The 26,851-nt window shown below is 37.5% G+C and overlaps 1 protein-coding gene across 1 annotated transcript in view; it reads left to right on the top strand.

Moving 5' to 3' along the window:
* DISC1 (DISC1 scaffold protein) overlaps positions 1–26,851 on the top strand; it is a 457,161-nt gene that overhangs the window by 317,242 nt on the left and 113,068 nt on the right. Inside the window, 1 exon segment of the mRNA XM_060192533.1 lies at positions 4,406–4,466. Within this exon segment, the coding sequence (XP_060048516.1) occupies positions 4,406–4,466 (61 nt within the window).

The following is a 26,851-nucleotide window of genomic DNA, read 5'->3' as shown; positions in this document are numbered from 1 at the left end:
ATCCCTGGCAGATCCTGAAGATGATTTTGTCCCTTGTAGTGATCCCTCCATATCTGCTGGTTTCAAATTCATGGATTTAATCAACTGACAATTGCAGTTGACTCCTATGCATATTGATATGTAACTATTTATTGGAAAAATACATATATAAGTGCATTTGCACAATTCAGACACATGTTGCTCAAGTAACTCTTGTAATTAATTTTACTTTTGCCATGAGCAGCTGTATCTCATGAGAGTGTTACTGTTCTAGAAAACCTCCTATTAGCCTCCACTCTGCTTTTAATAACTTAACTAATGTGAAGTTGCTGTAACACAATAGTCTCACTCACATCTCCCAAAGCAGATAATCTGGATGAATAAGTCAGCATCTGCATATGCTTCTCTGTATGGGTGTTAAAGTGATAGTGGATACTCAGGATCTGTATTTTGTACCATTTCACCTCCTATAGCTATTCTGTGTGGGGTAATGTACTACGTCAAGTAATCCTAATGCAAGCTTAGGAAAAAAATGATTCTGAAATTAATGGGAAAGTAAAAATATATGAAATTAAATGCCTGGTATTATAAATACAAATCTTATTTTTATGTGCAATTGCTGTTTTGTATTATCCATGACTCCTCTGGCTCTAGCCACCATAGAAAAATAATAGGAAAGCTATCAGGGGAGGGGATGGAATATGGAGTTCTGTTGGTGGGAATTGTGTGGATTTGTACACCTCTTATCCTATGGTTTTGTCAATGTTTCTTTTTTATCAATAAAAAATAAAATAAAATAAAAGGAAAAAATAGTTCTTGGTTCCACCCTTCACTAATCATGATTGGCAAAATTATATTGCAGTACTCTGTGATCATTGGAATTCATGCAAGTAAAAACATGGGGGGGTCACCACATGGTCATGGGTAGGTAACCAAAATTTTTTCTCCTTCCTTCTTGAGTTACTATTCATGGTCTTTTTTCATGATGTTTTTGTAGCTATTTACAAGATTATAAACTAATGGATTTAGGTGTGCACTGCACCTACCACCAAAGTTCTGTGCTTTCACCCCACCCCACCATCACTGCAACCACCCAGTGATAACAACTACTGCTTTTGGCAAGCTCAGGTTGACTAAGTTCTCTATATTCTATATATGAGCAAAACCATCTGGTAGTAGTATTTCATTTCCTTACTTCACTGGACATAAAAACCTCCATTTTGTCTTATTGGATAAAATAATATATTTTTTTAACTGCAAAGTTGTACTTCATTGAGTATATGTCCCTTAACTTCTTTATACAGTCATCTGTCAATGGGCATATAGGTTAGTTCTATATTTAGGCTATTATAAATAATGGAACTGTGAATATGGGGGTGTTTGTGTCTTTTCGATGAAATGCCCAAGATAACTTGTTTCCAGTTTTATTTGTTTAAGGATTCTCCATACTCTTTTTCACAATAACTGCAACAATTTGCATTTACTAGTTATACAGCAGTGCAATAGAGTTCCTCTTCCACATCCATGCCAACATTTGTCATTTCCTATTTTTTTGTGCTAGGCCTTTTTTACTGGTATAATTTGCTTATCTCTAATGATAACAGAAATAGATTGATATGCCTGAGGACCACGTGTATATCTTCCTTTTTGTTTGTGATTTATTTAGAAAACTGCCTATATTTAATACCTGTTGTCCACTTTTATTGTGTTATTATTTTTTGTTAAGTTATATTAGTTCTTTATACATGTTTGATATCAATTGTTTTATCAAATGTGTGGTGTACAAATGTATTCACCTGTTTGTTGGGTTCCTGTTTATCCTTATTGAATTTCTTTTGATATATAGAAGACTTTTTAATTTGATGTAATCTCATTTAGTTTGCCCATGAAGTTGAGTCTCCAAATACATATTTCATGTTAAGGTCCTGAATATTTTACCAATATTGTCTTTTATGTATTTTGTATCAAATATCTATGATCCATGTATTATATCTATTTTTATTTAATTTTGGTATATAGTGTTAAGTAGTGGTATAGTTTCATATATATATATTTAACTGTCCAATTCTCCCAGCTGGACTTGTTGAAATGTATTCTTTCCTTCATTGGACTGTTTTGGCCCCTTTGCCATATATGTCTACATATGTGTGAGTTTACTTCTGGATGTTATATACTGTTTCACTGATTCAGGTGTCTGTGTTTATTTCAGCACCACACTGTTTTAATTACTTTAACTTTGTAGTGTAAAATGAAGTCTGGGAATGTGATGCCTCATTTTTTTCCTCACAAGTGCTTTGGCTATTTATACTTTCTTATGATTTCATGTGTATTTTTGTATAAATTGTTCAGTACATTTGAAATATAAAATTTGATCTCTTAACAAAATATTAATATGGCATACATTTGATTATTTTAAATATAAAATGTGTGTGTTTTTTTTTTCATCAAGGGAGATACTATGCAATTTACAATACCAGTTGATGTAAACTTCTAGACTATTCTTCTGGACAACTGCAACTCATACTATTATTTGAGAATAAAGCACTTTTATTACTGAGGGAGGAAGTACAGAGTAGCAGAGTTTCCCCAAATGTACCAAATATTTTTATTAGTGGTAGTATGACTTTTTGATCTATAGAACTATGCTAGTCATTTACTCCTTTGACTGTTAGTGGTAAAGACTTTATCTTTAGGAGAGACTAATGAACTGCTTATGGTGGTTCTGGTGATTAAACCTAAGACCTCAGAGCCACAGGCATGAAAGATTTGTGCATAGCTGTTATGCTGTCTATTCTGCCCTATATATATATATATTTTAATTATGTATTCACTTTTGTAGCCCTTGTTGTTTAATTGTTGTAGTTATTATAGTTGTTGTTGTAGTTATTATAGTTGTTATTGAGAGAGGAGGGGAAGACAGAGAGGGGGAGAGAAAGATAGACACCTGCAGACCTGCTTCACCACTTGTGAAGTGACTCCCCTGCAGGTGGAGAGCTGGGAGCTCTAACTGGTATCCTTATGCTGGTCCTTGTGCTCCAGGCCACGTGCACTTAACCCTGTGCGCTATCACCTGACTCCTTTCAGCCCTATATATTTTTTTTAAATAATTTTTATTTATAAAAAGGAAACTCTGACAAAAAAACATAGGCTAAGAGGGGTACAACTCTACACAATTCCCACCACAAGAACTCTGTATCTCATCCCCTCCCCTGATAGCTTTCCTATTCTTTATCTCTCTGGAAGCAGGAACCAAGGGACATTATGCGTTGCAGAAGTTGGAAGGTCTGGCTTCTGTAATTGCTTCCCCGCTGAACATGAGCATTGACAAGTCAATTCATATTCTCAGCCTGTCTCTCTCTTTCCCTATTGGGGAGGGGTTCTGGGGAAGTGGGGCTCCAAGACACATTGCCCAGGGAAGTCTGCCTGGCATCATGGTAGCATCTGGAACCTAGTGGCTGAAAGAAGAGTTAACATGTAAAGCCAAACAAATTATTGACCAGTCATGAACCTAAAGGCTTGAATAGTGCAGATGAAGATTTGGGGATCTCTGTTTTGTAGATAGTTAGTAGTCCTATTTTAGTTATATTCCAAGGGGCTTATGACCATACCAGTGTTTGTTGTTGTTGTTGTTTTCTGAGCATGTTGTTTTCTGATATCTGATATGCAGGTGGACACAAATTATTGTCTGGAGAGATGATGTCATGGCTGGAAAAAGGACCAGAAAGCTGCATCAGGGAAGAGAGTAGCTTCCAAATATGTTTTTTAATGAAGGTGTCTACAACCTCTTGCCTCACTGGATAAGGCTTCTCTATTGGATGTGATTTATTCTCTGGTTCTCTTTGCAATACTCTGCAATGCAACCAAACTATTATTTCCATGTAGGAAAAGTCAGAGTTTCAGAGCACAGTGGGACTCAATCACACTTGGAATGACTGCTTTTGAAAACTCAGGACAAAGGTGACATCATCTCTCTGGCTCTCAATTATGCTGGGATACCTCAGACCCTTCTTTTTATATATTTTTAATCATCTTTATTGGATAGAGACAGCCAGAATTTGAGAGGGCAGGGGAGATAGGGAGAGAGAAAGAGAGACACCTGCAGCACTACTTCATCACTCGAAAAGCTTTCCCCTTGCAGGTGGGAACCAGGGGCTCGTACCCGGGTCCTTGAGCATTTTAACATGTGTGCTCGTTAGAAGGGTCTGAGAAGTTGGGGCCAGGTGGTGGTGCACCTGGTTATATCACTTCAGACCTTTATTCTAAGTATTTTCCAAATAGTTGAATTGTGTTTTCTAGCCTTAGAATATTATATTAGTGACTTGACTACAATCCCTTAATTTTAGGTTTTCATTGGATGGTTCTGGGTTTTATTTAATTTGTGCCTATAATTATATCATCTTTGGATTTTTTTTGTTTTATTTTGCAGAAGTAAATATAAAGGATAGTATTGTGAAGTACATGGAAATGCTTGAGGACAAGCTGCACAGGTAAGCATAGTAATTTCATTACACACTACTTGGCACCTAAGTTTCATAGTAGATTTTAGTGAAAGTAAAGAAATAAGTAACTATGAAATTAATAAAGAAAAATATAACAAATAAGTTCTTTGGATCTTGTAAGAAGAGAAACAGATGCAGTACAAACATCACCCAGCTACTTTTCTCCTGTAACAGAAAGTAAATAGACAAATACAATCTCTCTAGGGGAGATCACAGGCTAATTTTCATCCCATAAGAAAAATAAGTCTCTTCTTTGGTATACTACATTCAGAATTCTTTCCTTGGTCTTTTTTTCTTTCTCTCCTTATTTCCTTTTTTCTTTCTTTCTTTTTAAAGTCTGAAGGGAATCTTATGGTTTTGATCCAATTTATGCACGTTTTTATGCAATATAAAAATTGACATATTAAGTTCTGAATCTTAAATCAAAACCAGCACGAAAATTCCTGGATGCCTTTTTTTCCCTAATTATGAATTCATATTGGAGAAATGTTAGGGATGCAGCAGTATGTCAAGATGTTTCTGGGTTTTATGGATGTCTACTTATGAAAATAAATCCCAGCCACTAGGCTCTGTTCCTAATTAAAGAAACAAGTACAGGAATGTAATGTGTGCTTTTTTCCCTGGGACTCATTTAGCTTTATACAGGCTGAGTTGCTACTATTTTGGAAATTGTTAAATAACTCTTTAAATAGGTTATGCCTTAAACTTTTGTCTGCTAAGATAATGCTGTTAGCTAAAATACAGCCTCTCCCTTAAGAGAAATTAAAGTGAGCTGCTTTGCTGAGCTTTTCTATATAGGGCAAGCAAAGGACTATACAATTATTCTAACACTTAGGAAGGAAGTCCTTTTAGCTACTGATTTTATTATCTACTACATTCTAGACTTGAGGAGGAACTATGGTGAAGAAGATAAGTAGAATGTGGGGTCAGAAAGAGGTCAAGGTAAAAGGCATTATCTAGGAATTCCTCTCCACCCTATAAAGTGAACTCTCATCTGTCTGACATGTGCTTCTCTGAACCCAAACTCCTCCTTTCCCATATATAAAGTCATGTTTCTGACATATCCCTTGCAATCTTCACTCCAGCAAGGTGCATATGTTACCATGTGCAAGGACCTTGGTTCAAGTACTTGTTCTCTCACCTGTAGGACTGAAGCAGTTTAAAGTATCTAACTTTCTCTTTCTCCCTCTCTGTCTTCCCAAGTTCTCTCTGTAGCAAAAATAAAAATAACAACACCACTAGGAGTGGTATATTTGTCATGTACATTTTGAGACAAGGTTCTAGGTGAATAAAGAATAAAAACAAACAAACAAACAAAATATCCCATGATCCTTTAGGTTTTGGGACAGCAAGGTGCAACTGTATTGAGAGATGCCCACTGAAATTGCATCTTTACCATTTGTCATCTGCTGAACCATAGGGAAATGTTTGCTTTCAGTTTCTTTAGTTACAAAAATAAATGATAAAGACTTATCTTCCAGAGACAGTATGACCCTGGACCATACAAGACCTTACCATGATTAATGTCATTTAATGCTATTTACAAATAACTATATCCATTTTTCTTCTATTTTTTATTTTAACTTATTTATTAAAAGGAAACATTGGCAAAATCATAGGATAAGAGGAAATTAATAGGTGTGTACATAAACACCATTCCCATATCCAAAAGACTGTGTCCCTCCTCCCCTCTGCACACCCCCCCACCCTGGCTCCATCTACTCTCACCATCTGCCCAGAGATTTTCATTTTGGTGCCCTACTCCAAATTCAGTAAAATCCGGCTTTCAGTTTCCCTCTCTGTTTTTCTTTCTCAACTTCTGTTTATAAGTGGGATCATCCTATACTGGTCTTTATCTTTCTGTCTTAGCTCACTTAACATAATTCCTTCTAGCTCCATCCAAGATGGGTCAGAGAAGGTGGGTTCATTGTTCTTAATAGGTGCATAGTATTCCATTGTGTATATATACCACAGCTTTTCCAGCCACTCATCTGTTGTTGGACACTTGGTTTATTTTCCGGTTTTGGCTATTATGAATTTTGCTTCTTTGAACAAAGGTATACACATATATTTCTGGTTGGGTGTTATGGAGTCCATGGGGTATATCCCCAGGAGAGGAATTACTGGATCACATAGAAGGTCTATGTCTAGTGTTTTGAGAGTTCTCCAGACTGCTCTCCACAGAGGTTGGATCAATTTACATTCATATCAGCAGTGCAGAAGGGTTCCTTTCTGCCCACAGCTTCTCCAACATTTTTTGCTGCTATCCTTTTTGATGTATGCAATTCTCATAGGGGTGAGGTAGTATCTCAATGTTGTTGATTCTCTGCTTTGTTGATCTGTCTATGTGGGAGAGTGGTGTGTTGAAGTCTCCCACTATTACTGTATTGCTATTGATGTGTTTTTGTAGTTCTTTCAGTACCTGTTTGATACATTTAGATGGCCCCTCACTGAGTGCATAGATGTTGTTAATTGTTAAATCTTCTTGGTTGATTGATCCTCTAATCATTATGTAGTGCCCTTGTCTATCTTTTATTACTTTATTTAATTTAAAGTCTATTGTGTCAGAGATAAGAACGGCTGTTCCTGCCCTTTTTTGTGTGGTCCATTAGGCTGTATCCTTTCACTTTAAGTCTTTGTTTGTCTTGTTTGGTCAGGTGGGATTCTTGCATGCAGCATGTGGTTGGGTTGTGTTTTCCGATCTATCCTTCCACTCTGTGCCTCTTAATGGGAGATTTTAAGCTATTGACATTTATTTATATTATGGATTTAATGTATTATACTGCCATTATTCAATATTTTTTATTTTCTCTGATATATGGCAAGTAGTATGGTGATGTTCTTGTTTTATAAGAGGTTTTTAGAACCTGTTTCAGAGAAGGCTTGGTGATGGTTGCCTGCTTTAACTCTTGCGTGTCTGAGAATGTTTTGATCCCTCCATCTAGTTTGAACGAAAGTTTAGCAGGATATATTATCCTTGGTTGAAACCCTTTTCAGTGAGGGCTAGATAGATATCTTGCCATTTTCTTCTGGCTTTTAGAGTTTGAGTGGAGAAGTCTGCTGATAGTCTTATGGGTTTTCCCCTGTATGTGATTTTTTGTTTTTCTCTTGCAGCCTTTAGAATCCTTTCTTTATCCTTACTTCTTTTCATTGTCACTATGATGTGTCTTGATGTCTTCAGATCTGGGCTGATTCTATTTGGGACTCTCTGGGCCTCTTGAATCTTCATGTCCTTTCTGTTGTTTAGGGTGAGGAAGTTTTCTCCTACTATTTCTTCTACAACGTTTACTTCCTCTTCCTCTCTTTCTTCCTCTGGTAGGCTTGTTATATGAATGTTACTTCATCTGAGACCATCCCATATGTCTCTGTTGTTGTTTTCTGTATCTCCCGATCTCTTTTTGGACTCTTTTACCTCTTTCTCAATTTTCTCTAGCTCACCCTCTGTCTGGTTAATTCTGTTTTCTGCTTCTGTTAATCTGTTTTCCCTTCCCTCAGCTTCTTTTTTTCAGTTCAGTTACAGTATTAGCTTTTTCTGCTAATTGTCCTTGTAGCTCAGCTATTTCAGCTTTCCATTCTCTAGTTACCTCGTATTTTTCTTGAGGGTCTCATCTGTTGTTTCCCTAATTTTGATAGCCCTTCCTTCCATAGTTGTCTTTATTTCTGTGATTATTAGGTTTATTATTGCTTGCATACTTTTTGTATCTATGGTTACTTCTGACTTATTTGGAGTTTCTCTGGGCTCCTGTCTGATTCACTGTGGCAGCAGTTTTGTTTGCTCTTGATTTAACCCTTTATTTTATTGATGTGGTTTTAATTTTTCTGTTCTGTCCTTCTTCAGTTGTTGTCTTTTGAGTGCAAGCCATGCTATACTAAAGACCTTTCACAAATGCAGTCACAAACCTCAGAAATTACAACAATAGCAACTGAAGTTAGGATTGATGCAATTTAACCAATACCAGTTAGACAAACAACACCTCCATTTCAAGAAAAAATAGCAACCAAATCCAAAAGACAAAGAAAGAGAATGGAAATAAGGGAAAGCAAGAATAGACAATTATGCAAATCTACTCTCCGCTGTCAATAGGGATAGTAAGAGGAGAAAGGGAAGTAGAAAAGAGAGACAAGCACACACAGAGAGAGTCTACCCCGAATCAGATTTTTTTCCACGAAATAATTCCCAAAAAAGTATCAGTTAATTTAAAAAACAAAAGATGGAAGAAAATAAAAAGGGAGAGAGAAAAAAATTTCAGTGAAAGGAGTTTTTTTTTTTTTTTTTAAATTAGCCAGGAGGAGAGATAAATGAAAGTGGATGGTTTATAATAATAATAATAATAGTAATAATAATAATAGTAATAATAATAATAAAATAAAGTAGAGCAAATACTCTAACAGTCAGTCTGCTTCTTGGGCTGCTCAGGATTGTCTGAGGTAGCCTGAGCAAAGACAGTATCAAAAAAGAAGTATCAAAAAAAAAAAAAAAACAACAACAAAAAACCCTCCAGGCAGACTTTCCCAGACAGGGCTGAGCCTCTGATTGGTTAGGTATTTTGTTTCTCAAATAGAGTTCCAGCCACCTAGAAAAAAATGGAGAAGGAAAACAAAAAGAAAAATGCTTGGAATGACAGCTTTGTTGATCCAGGAATCTTGGTAAAGATAACTGCTCAGCTGGAAGCCTGGTAGGAGCTGCTGCCCAGCCACTGGGGGGCTATTTCTGGGGTGAAAGGGAGGGTGAGTTTATAAATAATCCAGCCAAAATTATTTTCCTTTCTTTGTCCTTTTGTCCTCTGTTTGCCAGCCCGAAAGTGGGTTATAGGGCTCTTTTTTGGTGTCACCCTGACCACCCCTTGTTAACCCTCCTACAGATGGCCCAGTATCCTGCCCTATCTAGAGAATCCCAGGTTGTAAGCTGCATCTATTTGGAGCTCATGCCAGCTGTTGTTTCCAAGTCACTATCTTGGCTCTGCCTTCTTTTATTTTTTTTACTAGTGATTTAATAATAATCGAGAAGATTGTGGGATAAGAGTGGTACAATTACATAAAATTCCCAGCACCAGAGTTCCTTATCCCATCCTCTCCATTAGAAGATTCCCTAGTCTTTTCTTTCTTTTTTTTAAAGAATGTATTTATTTATGAGAAACATAGGAGGAGAAAAAGAACCAGCCATAACTTTGGTACATGTGCTGCCAGGGATCAAACTCAGAACCTCATTCTTGAGACTCTCATGCCTTAGCCACTGCACCACCTCCTGGACTATGAAGATTCCCGATTCTTTATCCCACTGGGAGTATGGACCCAGAATCCTTATGGAGTTCAGAAGGTGTAGGTCTGGTGTCTGTAATTTCTTCACCTCTAGACATGAGCTTTCACATGTTGATCCATACCTTTTGCTTGTTTCTGTCTTTTGCTAGTGGGGTAGGACTCTGGGGAGGTGGGGTTCTAGGACTCATTGGTGAGGTTGTCTGACCAGGGAAGTCGGGTTGGTGTCATGGTAGCATCTGCAGCTTGGTGGCTGAAAAAGCATTAAGATACAAAGCAGAACAAATTGTTAAATAATCAGGAACCTAAACGCAAGAATATAGCAGATGAGATTTTCGGTCTCTATCATGCAGAAATATAGTAGGTCTATTTTAGGTATATTACAAGGGACTCATGACTTTACTAATTTTTGCCTGAGTCTGATACCTAACATGCAGGTGGGATGAAAGTATTGTCTCAAAAGATGGTGTAAGAATTGGGAATAGGACTGGAAAACTGGATCAGGGCAGAAAGTACCTCCAAATATGAGAAAGTATAGAAATACTATTAACTCTAAGCCTTATCCATCTGACCCAGAGCCCATGACTATTCATTTTTAGCACAGGAGCCTGTGCAACTTCTGCATCTCTGTTGGTCTGAGTTGACATTTCATGATCTTAGCTAGGCTGCACTCATTTCAGGACCATTCTGTCTTGAGTGGCAGAATATGCTGACCCAGCCTCCCTTCAGAGAGTGGGACAGTTCCCACTGTCATCCTGCATTGAAGGCAAGGTCATGTGGAGGTCCACAGTGATGTTGTTTCTGATGGAGATGACCAGTGATGGTGGAGAGAGGTATCTGCTAGAGGTGGAGGCCCATCATATCTATGATGGAGTCCAAGGATTACCTAACTAGGGCCCTGGATCAGAGGGCAGCATGGTAGTAACCAAAAGAGCCACCATTAAATATGCCAGTCTCTTGCCCTTACCCAGCATCTGTAGTCCTTATTTTGTCTGACAAGGTTAGACTTAGAGTCATTGAGGGAAATGAAGCAGGAAGTAGGTGAAGAGGATACCAAGATCTAGGTAGAAAACATTTGATTAAATACTTTACATCATCTTTTCTAGGTCTTTCTACTTGCTTGCTGCACTTATTGAATCACCGTAGACTATTGCACCCTTTTGCTTTAAGGTATATATTTTCCCCTATTTTATGAATACATGTGCACATATACCATATTCTTTGGGTTCTGGTCTATGTTTAGGTTCTATAACTTTCTTGGGAGATGTACTACCAGAAATGGAACTAAGGAGTCCTATGAGCTAGAAAAGGTCTCACCGAAGTATTGGAGCTGAGGGACTGATATCCCAGGACTGGAATCTCTGGGCACAGTACAAAGTGAAACATGTCATGGTGGCACTGGTTACATTGTTTGATTGAGATCAGCAGATGTAGTATCAAATGGTGTGGATCAAAAGAAGCATGAAGGAAAATGAGCACGTTCCATACAGACTTTATCATGATTTTTGTCATTTCATGATATTTACAAATAACTGCATCCTAAATAATGACAAGACTGGTTGCTTCTTATCTCCCTTGTCCAAGATTATAGGTGATTTAATATTTCAAAAAAGTTATTATTTGAAATGTATTAACAATTTTTGTTTCTCTTGAAAAACACCATTCCATTGTTTGTTATTATTATTATTATTTATTTATAAAAAGGAAACACTGATAAAACCATAAGATAAGAGGGGTACAACTCCACACAATTCTTACCACCAGAACACTATATCACATCCCCTTCCCTGATAGCTTTCCTATTCTTTAACCTTCTGGGAGTATGGACCCAAGGTCATTGTTCTGCATCCCACAATGCAGAAGGTAGAAGGGCTGGCTTCTGTAATTGCTTTCCCGCTAAACATGGACATTGACAGGTCGATCCATACTCCCAGCCTGCCACTCTCTTTCCCTAGTGATGAGAGGTTCTAGGTAATCAGAGCTCCAGGACACCTTGGTGGAGTTGTTTGTCCAGGGAAGTCTGTTTGGGATCATGCTCATATCTGGAACCTGGTGGTTGAAAAGAGAGTTAACATATAAAGCCAAACAAATTGTTGACTAATCATGAACCTAAAGTCTTGAGTAGTACAGATAAAGAGTTGGGGGGGGGGCATCTCCATTCTACAGATAGCTAGTAGCCATATGTTAGTTATATTCCAAAGGGCCTGTGGCTATACTATTTTTTTTCCCGAGCCTGAAATCAGATATGCAGGTGGATCCTAGTTATTGTCTGGGGAGATGATGTCATGGATGGAAAAAGGACCAGAAATTTGGATCTGGGAAAAGAGTAGCTCCCAAATATGGGAAAGGTGTATAAATACTGTTGACAGTAAATCCCATCGATTTGATCTGATCTGGAGTTCATATTCAGCTTAGGAGCCTATCTCCTCTGCATCCCTGTAGATCTCACCTCACATTCTGCGGTCATCAGTAGGATCATTCCAAGCTGCCCCAATATCAGGACCCATCTTCCTTAGGTGGAGCATAGATTATTTTGTCCAGCCTCCCTTCAGAGGATGGAACATTCTCTACCGTTGACCCAAGTTGAGGGCAAGGTCCTATGTGGGACCACCAAGGGGTCTATTGCTTTGTTCCTGATAGAGATGACCAGTAACAATGGAGAGAGGGATTTATTCATGGTCTAGGTCCATGATGCCTGTTTGGAAATCTCAGGACTTCCCAACTAGGGCCCCAGCTGATGGGGTAGCCTGATAGTGACTAAAGAGTCATTGTTAAAGTATGTGGTTTCTTGCCCTTATTCAGTTCTTGTAGTCCTTGCTTTGATAAGTATAGCTTGGGAGTGAGTGAGGGAAGTATAATAGGAAATAGGTTAGGAGGGTATGTAAGTCTAAGTAGACACTGTCCAGAGACGTCAGGCATGGAATGTCAACCCTTCAGCCTCATTACTTTGGTGAGACCTTTCCTTTCATAGGATTCTCTAATTCCATTCCAGGTGATTCACTTCCTGACAAAGTCTCAAAACCTAGATATAGACCAGGTTCCATGAGACAGGGTATATGTTCACATGTATCCATAAATTAGGGCAAAGTATATACTTGAAAGCAAAAGTACACAATAGTCTACAGTGAGTCAGTGTGAAGTTTATAATGAAGTGTATTAACAATTTAAGCCCAGTCTTAAAATTTAATCATTTTGCTAATTTGAAACCTTAAGTGCTTAAAGGAATATATACTCGGAATTGAAGTCTCTGAATTAAAAACCTTGAGACATTCAATCTATTTCCCCTATCATATAGATTATGTGGAAATTTATCAGACTATAAGTTAATAAGTGTATATATTAACACCATTCCCACAACCAATGGTCTATGTCCCTACCTCTACGCTCTACAGTAGAGCTGAAAATCTACTCCCCTCTGCCCAGAGTTTTTTACTTTGGTGTGATACTCCAAACTCAGTCAAATTATACTAACTAATTTTTGTAATATAGATGAATAAAACGTATTAACTTGGAACCAAACTGTCTCTGGTATTTTTGTGAAGACAGTATTGGTTGTTATGGAGGGTGAAGGAGGAAGAAGGGTATGGTAGATTACAGTGTGGTGATGTACATAAACTTTGTGTCAGTATGAACACATACATATAAAATCATAATTTTGTAAAACATTTAAATCACTAATATAAAGGGAAAAATAGAAACACTGAAAATTAAATATTCTGGTCTTTGGTAGCCAGTAGCATTAGCTCTTTTCTTCTACTTCTTCTCATCTTGACTCTCTTTATCATCAGAAGTAACTACACAGTTACCTGCAGAATTCATGTTCTTCCCTACAACCAAACAAACCATCAACCACAGGCCTGATCAGTCCTCCAACCAACTGCCTGTGAAAATGTAGATTCACACTCAATACCTTTTCCTTCATTTCCTGATTATAATGAGCTACTGAACTCCATTAGTGTTAGCTCTTTTAAAAATATGTTATTTATATATCCATTTGAGAAAGAGAGAGTGAAGAGAGGAGACGAGAGGAGAGGGGGAGGAGAGGGAAGGGGAGAGGAGAGGAGAGGAGAGGAGAGGAGAGGAGAGACCAGGACACTGAGCAGCTCTGGTATATGGTGGTGCTGGGGACTGAACCGACCTTAGAACCTCAGGCATGCCGGTCTTTTGCATAACTACTATGTTGTTTCTCTGAGCCCAAATTTTGCTTGTTTTGTATCCCTGAGTCACCCACTTACATCATGTTAATTTGGAGCTGTCTTACTCTCTTTGAGTAAGTATGATACTGCTTATTATGTTTTTTTATTTGTTTTTCCAGAGTTACTCTTTTTACTCTATTCACTATGTTGTCTTAAGTAAGTATTTAAAATCCCTTATCATAACACATTCCCACTGTCCTGCACAGCAAAAGAAACCATCACCCTCACAGAATAGATCTTCACATGCCATCAGACAAGAGACTAATAAACAAAATATACAAAGAGCTCAGCAAACTCAGCAACAAAAAAAGCAAATGACCCCATCAAAAAATTAGCAGAAATGTGAAAAGAATATTCACCACAGAAGAGATACAAAAGGCAAACAGACACATGAAAAATTGCTCTAGGTCACTGATTGTCAGAGAAATGCAAATAAAGACAACATTGAGATATCACCTCACCCCTGTGAGAACGGCATACATCAAAAAGGACAGCAGCAAGAAATGCTGGAGAGGTTGTGGGGACACAGGAATCCTTCTGCACTGCTGGTGGGAATGTAAATTGGTCCAACCTCTGTGGAGAGCAGTAATGAGAACCTTCACAAGGCTAGACATGGACCTTCCATATGACCCAGTAATTCCTCTCCTAGGAATATATCCTAAGGATTTCATAACACCCAACCAAAAAGATATATGTACACCAATGTTCATAGCAGCAAAATTTGTAATAACTAGAACCTGAAGCAACCCAGGTGCCCAACAACAGATAAGTGGCTGAAAAAGCTGTGGTATATATACACAATGGAATACTAGGCAGGTATTAAGAACAATGAACCTACCTTCTCTGACCCATCTTGGATGGAGCTAGAAAGAATTATGTTAAGTGAGTTAAGTCAGAAAGACAAAGATGGGTATGGGATGATCCCACTCATAAACAGAAGTTGAGAAAGAAGAGAAAGGGAAACTCAAAGCAGAATCTGACTGAATTTGGAGTAGGGCACCAAAGTAAAAATCTCTGGGTGGAGGGTGAGGGTGGATGGTCAGCTTCACTGGGGGCAGAGTGTAGGTGAACACAGACCTTTGGTGGTGGAAATGGTGTTATACACTCCTATTAACTTATAGTCTCATGAATCACCAATTGAGAGAGGAAAAATGAGTTAAATGTCTCCAACTTTTTGAGACATAGAACATAGCTCATAGAATATGTCCCTTCAACCCACTGTCCTAATGATAAAGCCTAAGTGTTTTTTCTTAATTCACCATCTCCATCATTGAGCTATTACTGTAATACTTCAGTTATGATGCCCTCTCTTTCTCTCTCTCTCTCTCCCCCTCTCCCTGTCTTTCCTCCACCTCCTCTCTCTCTCTTCTTTTTATTTTGGATAAAGATACAGAGAAATTGGGAGGAAATTGGAGAGAAAGAGAGGGGGCGAGGCTGCAACTCTGCTTAACCTCTCCCTGAAGCATCCCTCCTGTAGGTGAGGACTGGGAGCTTGAACCATCACCCCAAACATGGTAATATGTGTACACCACCAGGCTTCTCACCTCCAAGTACTATCACATGTTTTCCAGTGCCACTATGTTTGTTTCTGGAGATAAATTAACTTAGGAATTATCAAGGAATAATATCCAGGGAAGTACTTGATCCCATAATGTATAATTTCTAACATTAGATATTTGTACCTATGGCAAAAGGAAATTTTCTATCATTCAACCAAATAATTAGGGACCTGAAGTAATCTTCAGGATACTCAGCTTCTGAGAGTCTCCTTCCCTGTGGCACATGGGTTTTTGCACCACAATGCTTATTTTTTCCCTTGCACATGTATCAGTGGGCCTCTTCTCAATGTGACCCCACAAGTTCATCATTTTACCCTTTCTTATCATTAAAGTGTTATATGTATTCTCTCTCTCTTTTCTTTTTTAAATGTCCTCTCTGAATACTGTGTAATGTGCCCACACTGAATCACTGACTCACTCATCCTCTTGTTTCCAATATATATATATTTTTTCCCTCCAGGGTTATTGCTGGGCTTGGTGCCTGCACCATGAATCCACCGCTCCTGGAGGTCATTTTTCCCCCTTTTTGTTGCCCTAGTTGTTGCAGCCTCGTTGCGGTTATTATTGCCATTGTTGACGTTGCTTTGTTGTTGGATAGGACAGAGAGAAATGGAGAGAGGAGGGGAAGACAGAGAGGGGGAGAGAAAGATAGACACCTGCAGACCTTCTTCACCGCCTGTGAAGCGACTCCCCTGCAGGTGGGGAGCCGGGGGCTCGAACCCGGATCCTTACGCCGGTCCCTGCGCTTTGCGCCACGTGCACTTAACCCACTGCGCCACCGCCCGACCCCCTTTCCAATATTTTTATTGCCAGTTATTAAAGATTATATCTTAGTAAGTTGACAGTATTGAAAAGAATAGTTGTACCCAGTAGTTGAATCAGTGATCAAATAAATTAATGAATAAATTAGAGTAATTTATAGATAGCCCAATTTCACCTTTTATCAATGTACCTCTAAGTCATATGTGTTGGTATGCTTCTAATTCTGCTTCTAAAAACCCCTTCTGTTTCATTTGGTTTAATCCCCCCCCTGCTTAACACTGTATTCTATTTACATAACCACTGTTAACTAAGCACAGGCATACCTGCATGGCATTGGTTTGATCCCACTTAAAGCTGCAGTCTATTTACACAAAACACTGTTAACTAAGTGCCACCCTCCCTCCAGGGCATTGGTGGTTCAGTGGTAGAATTTTGCCTGCTCTGCTCCCTCGCCTTGTCACACCCTGATTTTCACCAATCTCTTTTTGCTCCACCCTTTCTACATCACATACTGTTTACACCCTACTTGGCAAGTATATTAGTTTAGTTTAGTTAGTTTAGTTTAGCTTAACTTGGTTTGGATTGTGCTGCGTTCTGCATGAATGAAGAGATACTGAGTACAGCTCATCCATGAGTCCCTGGTCATCTGTCTCTGCCCACGAAGCCAGCCTGACAATATGCATGATAAACCCAAATCTCTTATTTAGTCCTCCCAAAGTTTCAAATGACAAGCATGGTACAATCCACAGCCTACTCCTAGAGGTGATTTCCAGGGCTTGCTTGAATACTTGATTGCCAGTAATGACTCATCTTTGCTTTGATTTGAAAGTTAGTAACAACGGAACAGAAGAGACATAAAGCAGCCAGAGGGTAATGGTAGAGTAGAAGACAGAGATTAAGGAACTACCTGTGCAGGTAGTTCTTTTAGCTTCAGAGTGTGAAGCAGACTGAGTGATGTGGAGAATGTGTTAATGGGCAGGCTTTCCTTCTTATGATAAAACTATCTTCCCTAATAGGCCCAGGAGTAAGGACTGAATGACTTCACAGCCATAGTTATTTCTGAGACCATCAACATCTTAAAACATGCAGTTTTTTCCCCACTTAGTGCAATATGAAATTCCTATTATAAGGAATTGAATAAAGCAAAATAATGAATGCTGATAAAAGATCAATATTTTTTTTCCCATCATCTGCTGCATTTCTTGGCCTTGCAGGGATTTCAAAAGAAGGTGGCTGAAAGTCAACTGGGTTACTTATTTCCCATTAGAATGTTATGAAAATGTACTTTTTGACCAGGGATAAAATAAGATTTGGCTTTAGTTAGTCATGAAATTGAGAACATGCCTAATGACAATAATATGTTTGTTATTAACTCAAATTAAAACACACCTTGTATTATTACACTTTGCTTTACTCTGAAAATTAAAGGTAAATGGTAACCCTGCATTGAATCCTCCAGTAGTTTAATGTCAACATATATACATATACTGTGATATGTACATTTTTACATAGTGCTATTACATACTTAATAGACTACAGTGCAGTATAAGCATATTTTTATATGTGCTGTGAGACCAAAAATGTATCTCTTGTTTTTTTGTAATTTTATTGCAAGGAGGTATAGACAGATATGCCTGTACACTGAGACCTGAAGAGCCAAATACTGAGAGGCAAATTGAAGCAAACTCAGCATAGGACTACTCAAAAAGTCAAAAGAATTAAAAAATTAGGAAGTGTACAACAGAGTACTACTCAGCAATTAAAAAAATAATACTATGTCCTTTGAGACAAAATTGATGTAACTGGAGGTGATTATTGATAATCCTGGTGGCGGGTGTTGTGTGTGTGGGGGGGTGTATTGTTAAGGAGGTATGTAATTTCTACATTCAAAACAGATTTTAGGGCCACTGAAGTAGTTCATTTGGATAGTGTGCTGCTTAGCCATGTGTCCAACCCAAGTTCAAGTTCACCCCCCTGCCACTACATTGAAGAAAAATTTGTTGCTGTGGTTTCTCTCTTTTCTTTTGCTCTCTGTCTCTTTCACACACTTTTCCTCTCTTTCTGCCTTTCTGCCTCTATGTATTTGTATTTTTTAAAAAAGCTTTCAATGTTAGTATTGTCCTATGATTATGGAATTGAGGTACAATAAAAACAAAAACACTGAGAAATGCAGAAAAAGATATAGAAACAGATTAACCTACAGTTCATTAAACTGGTCTTATAGTTTTAAAAAAATGTATTAAACTTTAGAAGGAAAAATAGAGAAAAAAGAGTAAAGATAAGATGGGAGGAAATTCTCATTAGTCATGCATATAAGAGATTCTGCGAGTTTAAATGGAACCACTACTCACAGCCTTGAGTTTTCCATTAAAAAATGAAAATTTTCTCCTGCATAATTACTATATATATAATATATAATGAAAATTTAACATATCTACAAGGCAATTGGGTACGTTTTACTCTGACAAAGACAGCAAGTAAATCTGTAATGATGGACAAATAAAAATGAAAGCAAGTTTTCATTAAATATATACCACATGAAAAGTGTACAAGCCACTTGGAATACAAAGCAAGGAAGGCATTGATGGAACCCATTCTAAATAGGCTCATAGTCTAACAGAAATACAATTTCAAATTAGTTGAATAAGTGATTCCTAGTGTGGGTACCAAGAAGGAAGTGGAAGGAGATCAAAAGGACTTCACAGAGAAAGGAGTTATACTGAATTATGAGGATGGGAATATAGCAGGGTATATAACAAAAGTGCTACTTAGAAAATGAATTGGGAGAACTGAAAGATCTAAGCAGTTTGGAGCCTCAGGCTCTCAGTGTGTTAGTGATTGAAGTTGGAACAGTAGGTTGGAACCACTTTGTGGAAAACCTTGGGCACATAGTAAGGACTGTGGAAATTATGCTAATGCAAGAGTGTCTAGCAGAATAGTAGGTGGGGCAGTAATTCGGTCTCTTGACTATGGGAGAAGTATGAATGGAAGTGGCATGAGGCCAAAGGGAGAGCATTAGATTATTTAACTAGTCAAGTTAAAGGAAACGGGTAGGAATGGAGGAAAGTACAGCAATAGAATGGATCTGTGGAAATACCACATAATGTAATTTTAGCCAACTTTCTAACTCTTTTAACTATTGTGAAGGAGGACCTTTTCTGCAAAGGGGTGGGGCGGAGTCCATAACTAATATCTCTCCTTTGCAGAAAAAGGAACAGAATTAATACATTCACCTAGTGTATAAGTCACATAATTAAAAGATTATAAGATAATAGGGGTTCAACGCCCACCACTAAAGTTCTATATCTCCCCCCCAATAGTAACCATGACAATTCTCTCAGGGTCTTAGTGATGGGTTAAGTACTTTTACTTTTTTTCCCCAAATTCATGTGTTTCACTTATCTATACTACATATATGAGTGAAACCATTTGGTTGTCCTTCACTTCCTTACTTTACTAAGCATAATCACCTGCAGTTATATTAGTTTTGTCTCAAAGGACACAATATTGTTTTTTTGATTGCTGAGTAGTACTCTATTGTACACTCATTTAATTCATTTGACTTTTTGAAGAGTCCTGTGCTGAGTTTGTTTTAGTTTGTCTCTTAGTATTTGGCTCTTCAGGTCTCAAGGTCTCAGTGTACAAGTACATAGTTCTATACCTCCTCACAATAAAATTACAAAAAAAGCAAGCCATACATTTTTGATTTTACAATGCATATGAAAATTATGCTTAAACGGTATTATAGTCTATTACTATTGGTAGCTATTGGTACCTACACTGCAATGTTTATTACATATGAAATCATGCTTTTTATGAGTTAGAGAGACAAACCAGAGAACCACTTTGCTATATGCAACACTGGAGACCAAACCAAGAACCTCAGACATGGAAGCCCAATGCTCTACCAGTTTCCCTATTACTCCCATGCTGGAAATGATTTATATATATATAGTAATACCTATATACCAATTATGGAAAATATTAGAATGTATGTTTATATTTTTAAAAACTCTGTTTTGGTAAAAATAATGTTTAAAGACAGTTGTTAATACGTGAGTACAGTTTCTTAGCTCTCTGTGATCTGCACACCACTCCCATCAACAACTCAAGTCTCTTATTAATGAATGTAGACACAAAAATGTTAGAGATAGTACTAAAGACTACATTAATTTCTGTTTTCTGTAATGTTTTGGTGTACAATTGATTTATAATACTACCTTGATTATCTATTTACTGTATTACACCCTTCATTTAAGCACCACTATCAAACTGAGCCATCCTACCCATACTTCTTGACCCATCTCCCTTCTCATATGATAATTACCATTTTATGACTTGTTTTTATTATATTTTGGTTGATTGTTTGATTTAGTTTTATATTCAACATTAAATTCATTTGTATGTGTAATTGTCTTGAGTTCTATTCCAGTTGGTTCACATAGCAAGATATCATCTCTTTTTTATTGCTGACTTGTATTCCATTGTGTTTATATGTAAGATCTGTATTTATAATCTTCCAATGATTATTAAGGTTTTTATCACATCTTAGCTATTGTGAATAGTGCTGCAGTGAACATTCTAATCCTGATCACATATTCCATTTGAATATAAAGAGAAAAATGAGTCAGTTCTATAAAAGAACATTCCATATTCTGACTATACAAAGGAGATGAAAGAGCATGAAAGAGCAAGATTACAAAAGACAGAGAAGAAGGTATTTAAAATGAGGTAGCTATTGGTAACTACAGGCAAAAATTCATAATCCTTATTAAGGAGTGTGGTCCTTCATAACACAATAGTTGAAAGCCTCAGAGTCTACTTATCCTAGAACTACATTCTTAGCTTAATGGAGTAGCAGAGCAACACTTGCTTTCATGGCAGAGAGGGAGGCCTTCTTCCCAACTGGGGTTTAACAATAAATAGAATCTTTGAGATCTTATGTATAACACTCTTTATTCCAAATTATTAAAGGTGATTTTGAAGTTCTTGTGCTCCTCGAACAATTTATTTTCGACCCACATTGAACTTACTTCAAAAGTTGTTGAGGAAATGGATATAAGAAATGGCAGTTAGTAAACAAGTATTCAGCTGCCATGGGAACACACTTCCATACCTTCACCTTCTTACAAGGAAAGAGAAAGCAGATACACAATGGACACTTCCTTATGGCCTTTCACTTCATTGTTATGTTGATTCCTTATACTTTTTCTTCTCTTCCTCTCGGTTGGCCACATGTGGTAGTGCTCCCCCAAGAACACAGTGCCTTTCTTACTACTTTTTAATGGTCTTAACTTTTTTTTTTTTTTTTTGCTTTAGTAGTCTCAGAAGGACAGCATCTCAGTTTCTTTCCTTGCTTTGTTTGATGTGATATTACCCTCCTATGTTTACCTCCATAACTAGTTTGAAGCTAATATCAGTAGTCTCTTTCTTTCTCTTTCAAACTCTCTTGCTTATCAGACCTCTAGGATGTGGTGACTCAGTGTATCGCCCCTTTTCATCATGTCTGATAAGCAGAGTCCCTATTGAGTTGACTCCTATGTATCCTTTTTAGCTTTTATTTAAGTAGAAATACCCCCCTCTCTTTTGGCTCTTTTCCTTTGAACATAGTGCCTTGGGACATGTTTTCCTTCTATTCACCTACATTCTTGGTTCTCATCTCAGTTGCCCACGCAGAGCTCAGTCTTCACACACAGGAAATACATGTGGCTTTATACAGTGGTTGATAGAGACATTTACAGAGAACTCACACTTCTCTTCTATCTTCTATTCTATTAACCCTTAACATAGTATAAATAAAAGCATCCATAAAAGTCCTTGTTTTTTTTTAAATTTCTTTATTGGGGAACTAATGTATACATTGTACAGTTAGTACAATAATTTGTACATGCATAATTTTCCTAGTTTTCTATATAACAATACAATCCCCCACTAGGTCCTCTGTCATACTTTTTGGACCTGTACTCCCCCTCCCACCCACCCCAGAGCCTTTTACTTTGGTGTAATATGCCAATTCCAGTTCAGGTTCTACTTGTGTTTTCTCTTCTGATCTTGTCTTTCAACTTCTGCCTGAGAGTGAGAACATTCCATATTCATCCTTCTGTTTCTCAGTTATTTCATGTAACATGAATTTTTCAAACTCCATCCAAGATCAGCTAAAAATGGTGAAGTCACTCTTTTTAATAGCTGAGTAGTATTCCATTGTGCATATATACCACACTTGCTCAGCCACTCATCTGTTGTTGGATACCTGGGTTGCTTCCAGGTTTTATTACAAATTGTGCTATTACAAATTGTGCTGCCAAAGACATATGTGTACACAGATCTTTTTGAATGAGTGTGTTAGGTGCCTTAGCGTATATCTCCAGTAGAGGAATTGTAGAATCATAGAGTAGGTCCATTTCTAGCCTTCTAAGAGTTCTCCAGACTGTTCTTCACAGAGGTTGGACCAATTTACATTCCCACCAGCAGTGCAGGAGGGATCCTTTGACCCCACAACCTCTCCAGTATTTGCTGCTGTTACCTTTTCTGATGTATGACATTCTCACAGGAGTGAAGTGATATCTCATTGTTGTTTTTATTTGCATTTCTCTGACAGTCATAGACTTGGAGCATTTTTTCATATGTTTCTGGTCCTTTTGGATCTCTTCTGTGGTGAATATTCTGTCCATGTCCTATCCCCATTTTTGTATGGGGTTACTTGTTTTCTTGTTGTTGAGTTTGACAAGCTCTTTATATATTTTGGTTATTAGCCTCTTGTCTGATGTATGGCATGTAAAGATCTTCTCCCATTCTATGAGGGGTCTCTTGGTTTGGGTAGTGGTTTCTTTTGCTGTGCAGAAGACTTTTAATTTGATGTAGTCCCATAGGTTTATGCTTGCCTTAGTCTTCTTTGTAATTGGATTCGTTTCATTGAAGATGTCTTTAAAATTTATGCGGAAAAGAGTTCTGCCAATATTTTTCCTCTAAGTGTCTGATAGTTTCTGGTCTAACATCACAGTCCTTGATCCACTTGGAATTTACTTTTGTATTTGGTGAAATATAGTGGTTCAGTTTCATTCTTCTGCATGTTTCAATCCATTTTTTCCAACACCACTTGCTGAAGAGACTCATATTTCCCCATTTAATAGTCTGGGCACCTTTGTTTAAGATTAGATGTCCATAGGTGTGGGGACTTACTTCTGGGTTTTCAATTCTATCCCACTGGTGTGTCTATTCATGTTTCAGTTTTGATGACAATGGCCTTATAATACAACGTGAGATCTGGGAGTGAGATGTCTCCAGTTCTGTTCTTTCTTCTCAAGATTGTTTTGGCAATTATATGTCTTTTCTAGTTCCAGAGAAACATTTATAGCATTTGTTCTATTCTCCTAAAAATTTTGGTTGGGATCTCAATAGGTGAAGCATTAAATTTGGATATGGCTCTGGGTTGTATATTAATTTTGATTATGTTAATTCTTCCAACCCATGAACATGGAATGTCTTTCCACTTCTTTGTGTCTTTTTCAATTTCCTTGAGTAGTGACTCATAATTTTTAGTATATAAGTCTTTCACTTCTTTGGTTAGGTTTACTCCCAGATATTTTATTGTTTTTGTTGCTGTAGTAAAAGGTATTGATTTCTGGATTTGTTCTTCTTCTAACTTAGTGTTTGCATAGAGGAATGGCACTGACTTTTGAATGTTAATTTTGTAGCCTGACACCTTATTGTATTGCCTGATAATTTCCAAAAGTTCCTTGCTGGATTCCTTATATTTTTCTATATATACTATCATGCCATCTGCAAATAGGGAGAGTTTGACCTCTTCTCTTCCAATCTGTATCCCTTGAATTCTATGATTCAATTCTGATTGCTATGGCAAGAATTTCCAACATGCTGTTGAATAATCCTGGTGATAGTGGGCATCCCTGTCTAGTACCTGATCTGAGGAGAAATGCTTCCAGATTTTCATCATTGAGTATGATGTTGGCTGTAGGTTTGCTATATATAGACTCCACTATCTTGAAGAATTTTCCATCTATTCCCATTTTTGTAGTGTTTTGATCATAAAGGGATGTTGTATTTTGTCAAAGGCTTTTCTTTGACCATGTGGTTTTTGGTATTGCTTTTATTGATGCGGTGGGTCACATTGATTGATTTACATAAATTACACCAACCTTGCATCCCTGGGATAAACCCTACTTGGTCATGATGAAAAAACTTTTTAATATTGTTGGGTTGTGTTTTCTGACCCATCTTCCTACTTTGTGCCTTTTAATAGGTGAATTCAGGCCATTGACATTTATTGGTATCACATATTGAAGATATTTTAATAATATTCTTGTAGATTTTTAGAGTATTCTGATATATGGCATATTTATGATGGTCTGACTATTTATAGGAGACCTTTCATAATTCCTTTCAGGGCAGGCTTTGTGATAATTGATTCTTTCAACTGTTGCTTGTCTGAGATAGTTTTTATGCCTCTGTCTTGTCTGAATGACAGTCTAGCAGGATACAGTATTTTTGGTTGAAAGCCTTTCTCATTGAGCACTTGATAGATACCTTCCCATTCTCTTCTGGCCTATAATGCGGGGTTGGAGAAGTCTGCTGCTAACCTTATGGGTTTTCCCTGGTAGGTGACTCTATGTTTTTCTCTTGCAGCCTTCAGGATCCTTTCTTTATCCTTATTCCTTTCCATTCTAAATAGTATGTGTCTTGGTGTCTTTAAGTCTGGGTTAATTCTGTTTGGGACCCTCTGGGCTTCTTGAATCTTTATGTCTTTGATGTTGTCTAGACTAGAGAAGTTCTCAACTATTATTTCCTGAAGAATGCTTCCTTCCCTCTCTCTTTTTCTTCCTCGGTATGCCAATAATGCATATATTATTTCTTTTGAAATCATTGTATAGGTATCTGTTGTTATTTTCAGTATTTCCTAACCTCTTTTTGGGATCACTTACTTCCTTTTTAGTTGTCTCTAATTCATCCTTGACTTTTCTAATTCTTTCTTCAGCCTCATTTATTCCATTCCCCCTCCCCTCTACTCTTTTCTACAGTTAATCTATTCTGTTACTCTGTTCTGATACTGTTTTAGCTTGTTCAGCTTGTTGTATTCTTAGATCAGCTATTTTAGCTTCCAGCTCTCTAATAACCTTGAGATAATTAGTGTTTTCTTCCAGAGTCTCATTTGTTGTTTCTGCATTTCTGATGATGATTCTTTCAAACTCTTTACTCACTCCTGTGATTATTTCCTTAACTAGTGTTTGGATATTGACCTCATTATTTTGTGCTTCAACCTTTGGGGTGCTTTTAGCTGGACTCTTGTCCAGGTTCATTTCTCCAATATTTCTTCTTGTTGTTTTAACCATTCTATACAGTATGTTATGAGGTCCCTCTCTCAGTATTTTTCAATTTACTGATCACTCTTGCCTGGATTGACTTGTGTCTAAGTAGGGTTATTAAATGGTTAACAGTTGTGGAAGTTGATAGTTGTTTCAATATTATTTTAATATTTGAGTTGGAACTCAGTGGCATAAATCCTCTTTTGTTCTTTTTTTTCACTGTAGGCTATGGGAGCCTGAGGTCTTTTACACTATAAGTAGGCTTCTTAGCTTAATCCCTCACTCCTGACCCATAGATAAAACAGGGTTGGGCAGAGATTATCCAGTGGTTATTCAAAGAGTCTCTCACAACCCCACCACTAGGTCACCTAGTTTTCTCTCCCCTGGTGTCAGCACAGGGCCTCCCCCCTTTTGCTCTGTCTTCTGAGGGCAGTAGCAATGGAGAATCATAGTTGCATTTGGTGAGTATTAGGGAGGCTTCTTCTTCCTTCAGCCATCTTTTTGTTGGTGAAACAGACTGGAGGTGGTTTCTCAACTGGTAAACTGTGGGACTGTTACCAGCCACTTAATTTCTCCCTGGGATCCTCTCTGTCCAGGAGTCACATGTATTTTTACTCACTGGTGGGTTCCTGAAGTCATTCTAGTCCTGTCTCGTTGTGGTCCCAGATGATCTACTTTGGTATTCCTAGTTTACTTTGGAGAGGAGAGGAGAGAAACACAGCTGCCCATAAAAATATAAGGTATTCAAGTGTAAGCATTTATCAAATACATTAAAAATGATTGTTTGCATTTATTTTAACCTATTTCATTTCATACCAGGAATGCTTAAGTAGGGCTGGGGAGACAACTTATACCTGAGGCCCATAAGGCCCTAGGTTAAATCCCACCACCTCCTCTACCACCACCATGTGTCAGAACTGAGGGTGCTCTTGTCTCTTTCAGTGTCTATCTCACCTTAAATAAATGAATGAAAAAAATATAAAATTAAAAGTGAAACCCCTTAATTATAGGTAATGTAATAATGCTTACATTAAACATATGTAGGAAATAGATAAAGTACAATAGCATAGCATATATTTAAAAACAGAAATGAAAGAAGGGACAATTATTAGTGGATATTAGTGGGGCAAATACCACTAGTATAGTGGCTTATTATTATATGGCCTAACTTAGGTTTATATAGTGTTACCGACTCAAATACATTAAGAGTAGTGTTTGTAAAGAGGGCTGAAGAGAAGAGCGGAGGAGAGACTTATTTAAAAATTGACAAAAACAGGTAT

The sequence above is a fragment of the Erinaceus europaeus genome, chromosome 6 (assembly GCF_950295315.1).
Source record: "Erinaceus europaeus chromosome 6, mEriEur2.1, whole genome shotgun sequence".
Classification (NCBI taxonomy): domain Eukaryota; kingdom Metazoa; phylum Chordata; class Mammalia; order Eulipotyphla; family Erinaceidae; genus Erinaceus; species Erinaceus europaeus.
This window is presented reverse-complemented; position numbering and strand designations above follow the sequence as displayed.